Source organism: Trachurus japonicus, chromosome 1 (assembly GCF_045865225.1).
Source record: "Trachurus japonicus isolate A0001 chromosome 1, Traja_1.0".
NCBI classification, from domain to species: Eukaryota; Metazoa; Chordata; class Actinopteri; order Carangiformes; family Carangidae; genus Trachurus; species Trachurus japonicus.
In genome coordinates this window covers 6,398,430-6,411,979 of record NC_140907.1, presented here as the reverse complement: position 1 = coordinate 6,411,979, position 13,550 = coordinate 6,398,430, and the positions used below count along the sequence as shown (strand labels likewise).

Sequence of the window (13,550 nt, the reverse complement as noted above, 5' to 3'; positions counted from 1 at the left end):
ACCAGAGAAACTGATAATTTTGGGAGTGGTCTCTTAATTTTTTCCAGAGCTGTATATTATATACTGACTAAATTCATCCCTCTTTGATTTTAACATAGTGTAATCTCTGTTTTTTCCTTAAGGAATGCTTTACCTACGTACTGAAGGGACACATCGCTGTCAGTGCCGCTGTTTTTCCCAATGGAACAAAAGGTACAACCCTCTACTCTGACATGAAGCTGACCTCACACTGCACACTCTGTACCAGTATTAAATAGCACCGTTTTACATCTTGTGTTGAATGTAAATATCTGCTGTCTCAGACCAAAAACAAGTCATCAGTAAACATGTTGAAGATAAATGCAGGCATCCCCGTGGTGAATCAGCAGCTTGTCATGTGCAGACAGAAATTTGCTGTCATGCAGTGACTGGAGAGACACTGTGGACACCTGTGGAAACCCCAAACAAATATAATTCCCCCAATGGGGAACTTGTCCCTTTAATCACAGCAGTCACATGAGTCCAGTTTTAGTCAGTGGAAATGCAGAGTCATGATAAAACGTGGCATGGTAAGTAGTTAAATCCAATCTGAATAGTAGAATAGTTTCTGATACGTTACATCTGATGGAGGGAAACTCCCTGTTTGATCACATGGAGAATAAAAGATTACTTTGTAATACTTTCATGATTTCATTTTCACTTTTCCAGCATGCAGAGGGTAGAGTATCAGAACAGCACAAGGCCAGCACATGGACTTGAGGATCATATTTAGGCCAAACAACATTTCAATATTTTGTTACAGGGTTCTTACGGATCCTTAAAAAGTCTTAAAAGGCATTGAATTCATTAATCTAAAAACAAGGCCTTAATTGGCATTAAAATGTCTTAAATCAATTTTTCAAAAGTCTTAAAAATGTTAACACATAATAAGTGGTATTTTATGGTTGTAATTAGTCTCAAATCTCAAAATAATTGGTAACATTCCGACATAGAGAAGTTAGTGGCGGCCGTCAACGCTAAATTTCCCACAGCCAACAGCTCCCGAGTCAGTGTTTTTTGTTTTTTTTCCGGACTTTTTATGCATTTATTTTGAAAGGACAGCTGGAAAGAGACACAATCCAATGTTCATGTAGCAGTCACTTTACCTTGGATCACATAGGAAAGTGGGTCAAATTGTCCCTAACCCTATGTAATTGATGTGGTGTTTTTTTTTTTCTTTTTTCTGCATTTGTGTTTATTATGAAGTCGGTCTTACATTTCATTTCAAGTGGCTTTAAAAAAGTCTTAAAAAGTCTTAAATTTAACTTGGCTTAAGCTGTAGGAACCCTGTGTTACCTTCAAAATATGGAAAAACAAAGCTATTGTGGTTTACTTGTGTGATTGTTAGCTGATCTCCCGTGCTCTCCCCAGGCCACCTGCTGGATTCATTTGCCCGTGCAGCTCTGTGGGAGTCAGGACTGGACTACCTCCATGGCACCGGCCACGGTGTGGGCTGCTTCCTCAACGTCCACGAGGGGCCCTGCGGCATCAGCTACAAGACCTTCGCAGATGAACCACTGGAGGCCGGCATGATCGTCAGTGACGGTACGCCAGGGGTTGGCACTTGGCAGGGGTTGATTAAAGGCTCAATGAAAGCAATGCATTATACTCAAAGCACCAGCATGTGGCCAAAGGCATTTCTCATAATCCCCAATGACTGATGTGGAAGTGGAAAGCTCTTCCTGTTCTAAATCAACATCTTATTCCTTTTGCCTTTTTATAGAGCCAGGATACTATGAAGATGGATCTTTTGGCATTCGCCTGGAAAACGTGGTCCTTGTTGTACCAGCTAAACCCAAAGTAAGACTTTAAACCAGAGGAAAAACTGAGTGCTGTGCTACTGACACTGCAATGCTATAAAATTCAAGTAGTATGGATAACGTATTTAACTCATAATTGAACAATGTTCTGTCCTGTGCTTAAAGGGATAGTAGCATTGTGGGGTTGTATGATCTACAAATAGCCCCTAAGTACTTTAATTGCAGTAGAAGACTCTCTGCACTCCTCCCGTTAGCCACGCCAGCCCATAATAGCCCTGCCCAGAGATTTACAACAGACATTGTTGTTAATGGACCCAAAGAAACGGCCTATTTTCACGGCCTAAAAGAGGGTTTACGTGAAAAAAAATACGTTGCTAACGGGAGGAGTGTAGAGTCTTCTACTGCAATTAAAGTACTTAGAGGCTATTTGTAGATCATACAACCCCACTTTAAAAAAATGCTACTATCCCTTTAATTAGTTGTACATAAGTTGCGATGAATTAATAAGGAATGTTCTTATATTTGTTCTCACCTGTGTTTGCGTGTGCAGTACAACTATAGAAACAGGGGGAGTCTGACGTTCGAGCCCCTCACTCTGGTCCCTATCCAAGTCAAGATGATGAACACAGAGCTGCTCACTCAGAAGGAGGTGAGTACAGTAGGATCCACAAATACATTACATCAGAGAAGAATTCACTCTGTTCAAATGTCAAATTCATCTCAAAAAGATTTTATTGGCAATGTGATGAACACTTGAAATACAACAACAACAGGAGCAGATGGATCAATGCGAACAGATTATCTTAAGATGATCTATATTAAAATCAGAAACAATTGTTTTGAATGTTCGATATCATCTGCAGCTATTTCTAGTACATAACGTGCTACTTAAACACAGTTCACAGTTTGACTCTCACTTCACTGTCCTGCAGCGGGACTGGGTGAACGAGTACCACAGGAAGTGCCGGGAGGTGGTGGGGGCGGAGCTGGAGAGGCAGGGCAGGAAGGTGGCTCTGGATTGGCTGATCAGAGAGACCGAGCCAATCGTCTGAGGACTGACTGTTTTGCAAATCCAGTCACGTTTGGAAGAAGTACTTTTACGATCGATTTCTCTGCAGTGATAATCGTTTGTATTTTTCTCATCTTTCTCTGTGTCTCCCACTCTGCTTCTTTTTGTAAAGCACATCGTATCAGCAGTTTTATTAAAGATCAATGAAAATCATGAAACACTTGTACGTCTCTAATGTTCTGTGTCTCAGATGAGATGATCTGATTATCCAATTAGGTTCTGTAAACTGCAGTGCTATGGAAAGTATATAGCCTTTATACATGAAGTACATTAAAATTGGATCGCATATACCCACCAGAGTATATCTTTAAACACTATTCAAAGAGATGACTAAAAGCGAGTTTTGTAGTATGTTGTTTGCTATAGTGTATATACAAAGTTACCAGGCTTGACTATAGAATCTTTCTGCATCCACCTGAAAGTATTACACTGCCCAGCTGGGCCTGAGAACAGTATTGCTCCTCAGTCCAGTGATGTCAACACAGGTAATTACCGTAAAAATAAAACTGGATGGTGCAACTGCCCACTCTTGTGCCCACCCACATGTTTTCACCCCCCCACACACACACACACACAAAATCAAAGCTGCGACTTCAAAGATACTTTTACAAACTCCTCTGGATAAAGTCTGAACTTGTTTCATTGGGGTTTTAAAGGGATACACCAGACAGACTGATAAAAAAAAACAAACAGAAAAGATGCAGCAGTTGTGGTTATATATCTTGAAATTTAGTCCCATGCTTCTAAAGCAGCTGATTTAGCTTTTCTAGTCCTAACACAAGCCCAATGATGTCACTGTGACATCATTTCCCAGGCTTCACAAAGCTCCTCTAGATCCCATTAAAGACATTATAACACTGTTTCCACACGTCTATGAACTACAAGCCCTACACACACTCTAACCTTTGATAGATGCAGCCGCAGAGCTTGAATCTGAAGTGCCTCCTGCCCAACTGCCCCCCCACACCCACACCTTCACCCTGAGTCCTCACTTCCCCCTAAAGCTGCATGTAAAATATGGGAGGGTCCAGGATGACGCCACTGTTCGGATCACTGGCGTACTCTTGAAACGACAGGGGCAGTGACGGTGCAGTTTGCTCCTCCGGTCTCTGTGGGACTTGGATCCCCCTCTTCTTCTCCTCCTCCTCCTCCTCCTCCTCCTTCACTCCTATGGGCAGCGGGTTGCTGTAGATGTAATAGATCCTGGAGTTGTCCTTGGCTGCCTCTGGTTTCCTGAAAAAGGCCAGAGGGTTGATGAAGCTGGTCGACCTCTTCACTGCTTTGACCGCCACGGGGTCGGCCGGCTCCCCTCGGGTCACTGCACTCTCATACACGTGGGCTCGCTTTGACTGCCTGATGAAGGAGATGGTACTGAGTGCACTAATGGATCTAATGTCATGTCACATTGCTGCACCCTTTTCTGAATTAACAGTAGCTTGAAAACCACTCACTCAATCACACTACTAAAGTAAAGGTTTCTCTCTGAATCTTCAGGTATATAAATCAGTACTCAGGGTATGATAAAGCTTCCTCACATAACATCACACCAGGAATCTGTACCGAGAGTTTGCTGTGCTAATTCTTAAAAGTATCAAAACTATGGTATGTGATGTTCACCTGGTGCGGCTGTAGCAGACAGTGATGCAGTACAGGCTGGTGATGGTGAGGACACACAAGGCCAGAGCAATCATGACAATGTTGAACACCTTAACATCTGAGTGGAAGAAAAGACAAGAGTTTCACTTGAGAGAACCAACGAAACATGATTAATTCAGATAAAACTGGAGGATGACATGTTACAAAGTGTGGAACGTTTTTGTGCAAAGAGCTGCTCTTCTATAGCAGAGAACAGTTTGATCATGAGGATTGAGTTTAAAGAAGAAGTTTCCTCCTTTGTTGGCTGTGAAATAAAAGAAAGTAAAACATTCTAATAAGAGAAACATAAGTGTCAGAACGCACCGAACAGAGCTGTGTTCACCTCCTCGTCGTGCAGACCTAAGGCCGCGGTCCCGTTCAGACGCAGGCTGTCTGCTGTCATTGCTCGCTCCTGTTGGGCTGCGCTCATGTTGCTGCCATTGGCATCCCAAAACATGGACTAAAGGCTGAGCCTCCAGCCTCTTCTCACTGGTTTCAATAGAAAGTTGGGCCATGTGACCCAAACAGCTTGACTGAGTTGCTGTGGAGACACCCCCTCTTTTGTCAGCCCTCGGTTCGAGTAGGAAGCCCCCCACCCCCCACCTCCCATCCCTCTCCCCTACTCTGCTTGTTTACTGCTCATTATTCTGTGCAGCTTTTTTTTTCTTGCTTTTTTGGGAGGAAAGGGGGGCGCTGAGGGGAAGGAGATGTTGGTGCCTTTTATATTCTGAGTGGTGACCCAAAACAGAGAGTTTCCATGCTCTCGGCTTGCAGTGAAAATATGTGAGAGGAAACAGGTGGATTCAAAGGTAGTTTCAAGGTTACACTTTGAAATACAGTATTTCACAACTATTTGTTCTTACAGCAGCGTAAACGATATTCCATTATATCAGCGGCGTTCTGTGAGACAGATATGAAGTTTTGTTGCCTTCAGCAGTCACATTACATTTCAAGTGCACCATGTGCCCTGTTATGTAGGTTTGAGTAGGTTTCAGTGAGACTCCATTGTATTGTAGCCAGTGTCATCTTGCAAATGTTTATGTCTCACAGATCACCTGAAGATAATCGAATGAGCATTTTATTGACGTAAATCTATCCAGAGCATTATAGGAAGTAGCCAAGAATTGAAAAGAAAGACAGGAAATAAGTGGAACAAAACCATGTGCCACAACTTTGTGGTTTATTTTTAAACCCACTGTCTTTCTCACTGGATGTTTCGTGTGTTTTGGGAAAAGTGAAACAACTTCCCTGAATCAGGAAGCCAGGACCAGATCCAATATTTCCAAAGAGCTACTAGAACCAAGGCCAGCAAAAAAGGCAACAATGGCTGCATTCTGCTTTCTTCTTATGCCTCACTTCACCCACCAGCACCATGGGAGATATTATGCAATTAGTTGAGCTCCTAATTAAAGGGGGTTCTGTTTTTCAGTTTGACAAGTGGAGTAGAGAGTGACCTTTTTTGGGGGGTGAAGTTAACCCTCAATATAGGATGAGTCACAATAAGTGCTGTAAGCTATAGATAGCCTATCGCCAGGAGAAGCATGTCAATGTCCACATTCACTATCATCATATTTTGATGATAAATGATCTGCTCCTTTCATGCAATGAAGGTAAATGGTTGTTTCTATTAGGTTTCTTTTACTTTAATGGGATTTCTTTTATTCAGTCTTCTGTACTCTCTTTTTTCTGGTTTCGAACAAAAATACCAAAGATCAAAGATAATGGTCTCTTAAGTCAAGCTACTAAAGTGTTTTTTTTTTTTTTTTTCAGTCTTATCTGGCACCTGCTACAAACATTAATGTGTCTGACTAGTCAGCCTCAGCCCACCATGAAAGTCCAAAGTTGCCAGGTTTTTCTCAGCAGTCTGGAAAGCTTCAACCAAGTCCTTCAAGTTGAGAGTCAAGGCTCCTGAGAATAAAGACTACATCTACTTGTAGTTAGTTTGTGGATCTCATTAGGTGGAGAGTGTCATGGAAAAGTTTTTTTACTGGTACGAGAAAACCAGAACCAAGGAAATGTATTTCCTTCCACATGGATCCCATTGATTGATCTTTCTAATGAGTGTTTTGTTTGAGACATAATAGTGGTTGATACAACTTGTGCTGCACTGGTCAAAAAGCCACATGACATCAAGGTCAGATAAAAAAAAAAAAAACCTCAGTCTTTGGCATGTGGAGTTTGTTCCTGTGTTGTTGTTGGTGTTCTGCTTTTATCCCACAGTTCAAATAAAAACTACACTCAAACATATTATTATTGCATAATTGATCTTAGTTATGTTTTTCACTGTCAGATGTTCATAGAAGAATTAATATTGATCATACTGTAACTAAAATATAATCAGTATTTTAGTACGTTAAAGCAGAACAATGCAAGTCGGCCGGAAATAGCTCGCTCCTTCGTTGGTTTCTCTTTTTTTCCCTCTCCGGAGCTCCCCCACAGTTCTGGGAGGCACATGTCACTGTCGTAAAAAAAAAAAAAAAAACTCGCCGCCACCACCTCCGCCCCCTACACGTGCTTGTGTTTACTGCTGTTTGCTAAGCCCTGCTAACACCGAGCTAATGCTAACACGGAGCTAACGGAGCTAATGCTAACACGGAGCTAACGCTAGCACAGAGCTAACGCTAATACAGCCACACACAGGCACAAAGACACAGACACAGATGAATAAATGTTCCAAAACGCGAAGATGTGTGTGTGTGTCATGATGTATTACATTATCTTATAAAAGACCCATGGTGTGTGTGTCTGTGTTAGCATTAGCTCCCCGTTAGCCACAAGCTGAACTTCATCAGTAAACATTTCATGTTTCCATGGTTTCCTCCGACTTTCCGAACTCAAACCAATCACGATTCATGACATGCATGACGTCATATGCGTTCTTATCTCGTACTGCCGTAAGGCAGTTTCTCGCGATACTTCTATCCATTGACGAGATTTGTGACACCGAGACGGACGACTGATCTTGCAAGTGCGGTTTTCAGCCAGTGGGGGGGGGTGAGCGCATTGGCCTAGACCCCATTCACCTCATAACAGGTCACTCAACCATCACAGTGACTCTGAGCCACAATAATTACAGCCCAAATCCTGCATAGTTCTGCTTTAACCTGTAACAGTCTTGTTCTATGTTTCCCAAACTGAAGAGCTATTTATGAATATTAGATGTGTGTGAACATAACATTAGACCTGAGTGATATGGATAAAATTATATGACACTTTAGGATAAGTTTCTGACAGGCATAAAGTTGTTTTCACTGCACTAACAGGCTGTAGCCTACTACTAGACAAACTAGAAATCATATGTTCATGTGTGGACAGTAAACAAGAAACACCAAAGGTATGCTGGAACCGCATATAATTCCATATTTGACACAAAATGAACTCAAATACTATTACTGTAAACCAAATTATGACAAATGTAATTTTCAATTCATTTCTGAGTGCTTCTAATATATATATATATATATATATATATATATATATATATATATATATATATATATATATATATATATATATATATATATATGTATATGTGTGTGTGTGCGCCTTACATCTTCTCTTTTACTGATATATTTTCTCTCCAGTCTGTTCCTACTGGTATACTTTATTTTTGGCATGTTTATAAGACATTGACAGCCTGAATATAAACTCAGCAAACAGCTTTTCTATTGGTCAGAAACAGAAGAATTGGTCTGCAACGAGCGTATCCTCCACTAGGTGTCAGACCTCACCTGTGTGACTGTGCCACAGTCTCCTACCAACATCACCCAGTGAAGCACAGCTCCATCATCAACGAGGGAGAGATCTACTGATTAGGAAATACACCATGACACAGAGGCAGAACTATCTGTTTATTACCCTCCTGAATGTCTTTAAAGTCTGTTTAACTTTCACATCCATCCTGGACTTAAGCTGTTTTGGTTTTCGGGGCATGTGGGTGGCATTAAGTTGGTATGGTTTATTTGAGCAGACCAGTATGCATAAACCAATTCTGTCTGTAGCAGCTATCATGGGAATGGGAATGGGAATATTCCAGGCTGATTGTTTTCCTGTCTCACCATGAACTTAAATATTAATTCTGTGGAGGAAATTACAACTTTTATTATGATGGTAAAACAGAGAAACTACAATAATTACATTTTCTCTTGTATTTTTCTTCCTCTACAGTATTTTACAGTTGAGTCCAGATTTGATAACATTTATTTTAACTGATCATAACATTTAAATGTCTGTGGTTTTACACTATTATTCCTATAATAAGCCTTTATTTTTTCAAGCAACTACTCTCCAGTCGTCACTGTAGATCATGGGAGGGAAATCATTTTTACTATGATATCAGTTGACATGAAATGAATAAAGGAAGTGAAATCTGAATAGTCTGGGTCAATATTCACTGTTATCATAAACACTGTGTTCTTGGTTTTGACTCTGACCAAAGGTGAACTGAGCACCGGTGCTGGAAAACCCCTCTTTACTTATAAGCTGAATGCTCTGGCTACAAAAAGACATGAGAGTCATCTGGTTTGGCTTGAGAACTTTATTGAATTGATTTCTAATTAAAATCATCTAGAGTAACCTCCGGATGCTTGAAGGAGATTCAATTTTCTTTTTACTGGAGTGTTCTGACGCACTACCTCATAATGATTACAAGATCAAACACATACAGAGATATAAGAATATGAATAGACAAGGATCACACAACAATAAGGTGGATGACACCATATACATACTGTATATACGATGAATACATACAGAAACAGATGACACTGATGATAATATGTCCTATATTTCAAATTATCAACCATCTGACTTCGATCAACTAGTCTCCAGTTAATGCAATGAAACACGTTCCTAGTATAATTTCATTTGACTGGGCCTCTGCATTAGGATGCTGCCTTGCACAATCTCAGCCCTCGCCACATCCAACATTTGCTAATGCAGGCTGCTTCCATTCAACGGGCGGACAGAAATTAAGTATTGAGGAGGAAAAATATTCATTCTGTTTATATAACGTGAACCCTCGTGATGTCCTGCCATGTTAAATAAGAAGCGTATCTGTGAGTCTGTCAGCTTTAGGAAACACAGTGAATAAAATATTTAACGTCAGCGTTAATGCGTGCACATTTTCACAGCCAATCCACAGCCGGCACCTCATGCATCAGTGTAACACGCTGTCTCATAACTTTTACTGAGTCTCTCCCATGTGCACCCAAAAGGTCCTTTATCAGGCAGAATCAGCATTTTGTCTTTTTCATTTCTGTTCTATGTATTCAGTGGTGTTTCTGTGCACAGCAGCTTGCAGTGACTAAGCAGCTGAGATTGTAGCGTCTTGGTCCATGACTCACAGTTGTTAGACATACTGGCTAGTTCCCAATATACTCAAGATAAGTCGCCATTTCCTTCATTCATTTCCTCAACCTCTTCCTCTTTCCTCCCCCCTATTTTGGCCTCTGTTCTGTTGTCCTCTATTGGTTCCAAATGTGATTACTATTTTTTTTTAATTGGCATCTGTCCGACAAAACCATTGATCGCCCACCATTAGCCTTAAGTTTGGCCTCCTGTAATGGTATCAAAAGGCCTTTGGTCGACCGTTGAAACGCTATCACAGAGGGGATCCATCGAGGGTTCTGTAATATTTTATGCAGAGGGCTTTTCAATAGATTCCTTTATTTCGTATTTTCTTAAACTCATATAAATGCAGGAAACTCAATCAATCATCTCCACTCTAATCTTCCCCAAACCCTCCCCAGTCTCTCTTTGACTGGCCAGTGAATTCCAGACCATCCCTCATCGCCCGACCTCACCCTCCCTCACCCTCTGGTCCTCTCAGCTCCTCTCAGCTCCTCTGCCTCCCCCTCTTTCTGTTTATACAGAGGCTGGTGGGGAATTAGCATTCTGGCGTGATCCATTCGGTCTGATGTGGTTCAGCGGGAAGGTCCAGTCTTGATTTATTAGACCTGTCAGTTAAAGTTCTGGAGGTGCATTTTCGGACACAAAGACCATGGGTACCATGTGTTGGTTCTGTTTTTGTCTCTCTCTGATTTGATTGATGGGTTTTTGTATCAGTGATCATGACTCCTGTACGCCATGAGACTCTGTTGACAGAAGTTTACAAAGAATGGTACAGAAAGCTAAATATGAGAAATACATAGATGGAAATGCATGATTATTATTATGAGGGGACAATTTTTGTTAAACAAACCACTGGATTTGAGAAAAAGGTTTTGGGCTTTTGTCTTTTTTGTTTTTGTATTTTAGCTGAAGAAAATTAAGTTCCATATTAAGATCTGATTTACTGTACGGTGCCAACTACTGAGCCAAAAGTGAACTGTTTATGTAGCTATATAAGGGGACAATATGAATCCATAGGCCTTGGTTACCACACATGCTGATTAAATTATCTATTGAGTCACATGAAATTGATTTGCAATAATAATCAAATACACAATTCTGGCAAAATGAGTAATTTAAAGGCGTCATCCTTAGAAAACCAACAGACATTTGCTTTTTTTTTCCTGACCATTGGGCCAAATGATTAATATATTAAAGTAATTAATTGAAAATAAAACAAAAACAATCTTAGGATAATAATGGAATAATTAACAATTAAAATTGATACCCTATTGCTAAAACAAACCCCACAGAAACACAAAGTTAACTATTGCACATACTGTACTGTACATGCCTGATTCACATGACAGTAAAAATGTACTCTTTAATGCAACTGATAATTCCTGAGTTACAGGCACTTCATGATGGACTGATAATGTACATTATGTAAATGAAGTGAACATCTGAAATAGTCTTTGAATGAGTCTTTGAATAATACAAGCCTATTCAGTTCATCAGTGTAATGTCTATTTCAGTCTCTAAATCACCAAGGTAATCCTGTGTGAATACTCTTTTCCCGAGAACCATGGGTACATGTATTATATAAGAAGAATCAAATCACACTTCAACATTTCAAACAGGAGCCTACACAGTCTGTTGATCAAGTGCATTGGCACAAATTACACAAATGTTAGTGGAAGTTTTTCTGGGCCTGTGAAAAGTCTTAAGGGCTGAGTGTGAGGGAAAATGATTCGTCCTGACGGATGTTGGAATGATTTGCCTTCTTGGCAGCGTGAAGGTAAAAGATATCTTGGCAATGAGGGGAAGAGAGAACGACGTGTGTTAAAATAAGTGTCAGAGACGTGAGACATCAAATAGCTGTGAGAAGTCAGACGTCGCGTAAATTTGTGCGATTTAAGGAGCCCTGCTGTCATCACTGCTCTGACCAATTAGACAGCTGTGAAACTTTACCAAGCAGCATCAGAACGAGGCTTGTACATGGTGCGTGACCCATGAAACATGCTAATGCACTACTTCCGTCTCTCTGCCTGACCCTGGACCCCGGTACTGTACAACACAGGAAATGTGCTCTGTTTATTTACCAGAAGCTCCTAACAAACACAATTCATGGCAACAAGCAACAACACTATGAAGAAGCACATTACTGGGCCGTAGTGTGTGTCTGTGTGTGTAACTGTGTCTTGTGTGCACTGCAGCAGAAAGTATTCATACAGTCTGTTTAAGCTTTAATGGTCTCTCCATACTGACCTACTGATTTACAGCAGAGCTTTACCCTCCGTTATGTCCTTTCTCCTTAAAAAAGATATTGTGTTTTTATCATGAACAGTGTAGCCCATCTGTAACCTCACAATATCATTTAAAGGCTTTTGGAAATCCCTATTTCAAATCCTGGGTTCACTGCTCCTGAGCCTTGGTGGCTCCTGGTGCAGTCAGCTTTGCTAAAGATGCAGTAACTCCTCAGGCTGGGCTTTAACTCGTGTCGGTGTGAGTGGGAGGATGAGCAAAGATAAAGATAAGTTTTAGATTGTGCAACAGGCCCTAGCTTGTTTCAAAGCTTTTAAACCTGTGTTAAAGGGACAATGAGGAGTTTATCCAGCGGCAGAATGAAAAATCCTGCGACAATAAAAAAGTCTGATATTAATGTGGATGAATCTCCGTTACCACTTGTTAATGGGCCATTTTCTATAAATCTATGGTTTTGTCTCTATGGTTATTTTGTTATTATTAGTGGTGGTGGAAATGCTGGGCGAGCCGACCAGCGTTTCTTTACTTTCGGTTTCGTGGCGAGTCATGAGAATAACGCCGCCGAATCTCCGTTTATGGTGGGAACTACGACGGTATGTGATCGTCTTCCAACCTCTGACTTTAATTCTTGATGAATGAAAACATGAGTCTGTCTTGCACCGGTCAAAGAATTTCACGGTGCGGAGGCTCATAAATGTAGTGAGAAAACACTTCGCTTTTCCAAAACTCCTGGTTGTCCCTTTAATCAATATTTTTAGTATTAACATTAAGGCACACATGCAGACACACACAGGTTTTCAATTATCAATTTTTGATTAGAGATTTGCTACGAAATAAGGTCACCAGGCAAGGCAAGGCAAGGCAAGGCAATTTTATTTGTATAGCCCGTTTTTACAAACAGTTTGTCTCAAAGGGCTTTACATGGCATCGTAACAACATCCTCTGTCCTTAGACCCTCACATCCACTGAGGAAAAACTCCATGGAAACCCTTTTAACAGGGAAAGTCAGTGTCCAGTGATACAAGAGTATAACAGAGTGAGCGACAGTTTGCACCCCTGAGGCTTTATGGATCTCATCTGCTGCAGAGACCAGAGGGACCACAAAGACCCAGGCTTTCCTGTGAGGGTAGTTCATAGGCTGAGCTGAACACAACACGTTACACTACACTACAGACAGACAGACATCCCCAGTGTGTCTGTTGCTAGGTAGCTAGAGCTAATGTCTGTGCAGCTGTTGATGGTTGACATAAATGGTTTATCTGCCAAATTCAGGTGAATGTCGACTATTAAAGTTAAAACAAAGTTTTAGTTAAAAGTAGTTAAGATATCAACCTCTAACCCAATAAGAAGCTACTTATTCATGATGTGTTTCTCAAGAATTGGGCCAAACGGTGAAGAGTTACATGCAGATATGGAACCTACTACAGTATGTATCTGCCTGGCACCCACTCAACAGACCTGATCTATGCAGG

General features: G+C 40.8%; 2 protein-coding genes across 8 annotated transcripts in view; one reads left to right on the top strand and one right to left on the bottom strand.

The window, feature by feature from the left end:
• The window catches only part of xpnpep1 (X-prolyl aminopeptidase (aminopeptidase P) 1, soluble), a 90,961-nt gene extending 87,956 nt beyond the window's left edge, over nt 1–3,005 (top strand). For all 7 annotated transcript variants that reach the window (XM_085804568.1, XM_085804446.1, XM_085804503.1 and 4 more), the window contains exons 16-20: nt 123–192; nt 1,390–1,563; nt 1,742–1,818; nt 2,329–2,427; nt 2,711–3,005. In XM_085804568.1, coding sequence (XP_085660694.1) covers nt 123–192; nt 1,390–1,563; nt 1,742–1,818; nt 2,329–2,427; nt 2,711–2,830 — 540 coding nt within the window. In that variant the 3' untranslated portion in view covers nt 2,831–3,005. The remainder of the gene's footprint in view (nt 1–122; nt 193–1,389; nt 1,564–1,741; nt 1,819–2,328; nt 2,428–2,710) is intronic.
• An 805-nt stretch (nt 3,006–3,810) lies between these two features.
• On the bottom strand, nt 3,811–5,033 carry LOC146991309 (uncharacterized). Its single transcript, XM_085790076.1, has 3 exons — nt 4,807–5,033; nt 4,465–4,561; nt 3,811–4,200 (listed from the first exon to the last, which is right to left on the bottom strand). The coding sequence occupies exons 1-3, from the start codon at nt 4,937–4,939 to the stop codon at nt 3,846–3,848; spliced, it is 585 nt and encodes a 194-aa protein (XP_085646202.1). The 5' UTR covers nt 4,940–5,033; the 3' UTR covers nt 3,811–3,845.
• Between the last annotated feature and the right edge of the window lie 8,517 nt (nt 5,034–13,550).

Bases quoted from the DNA above. Each gene is read 5' to 3' on its own strand.
- LOC146991309 (XM_085790076.1), bottom strand. From the start codon at position 4,939: ATGTTTTGGGATGCCAATGGCAGCAACATGAGCGCAGCCCAACAGGAG. The intron at 4,562-4,806 runs GTGCGTTCTGAC...TCTTCCACTCAG, and splicing joins GGTGAACACAGCTCTGTTCG to ATGTTAAGGTGTTCAACATT. The intron at 4,201-4,464 runs GTGAACATCACA...CTCCTTCATCAG, and splicing joins GTCTGCTACAGCCGCACCAG to GCAGTCAAAGCGAGCCCACG.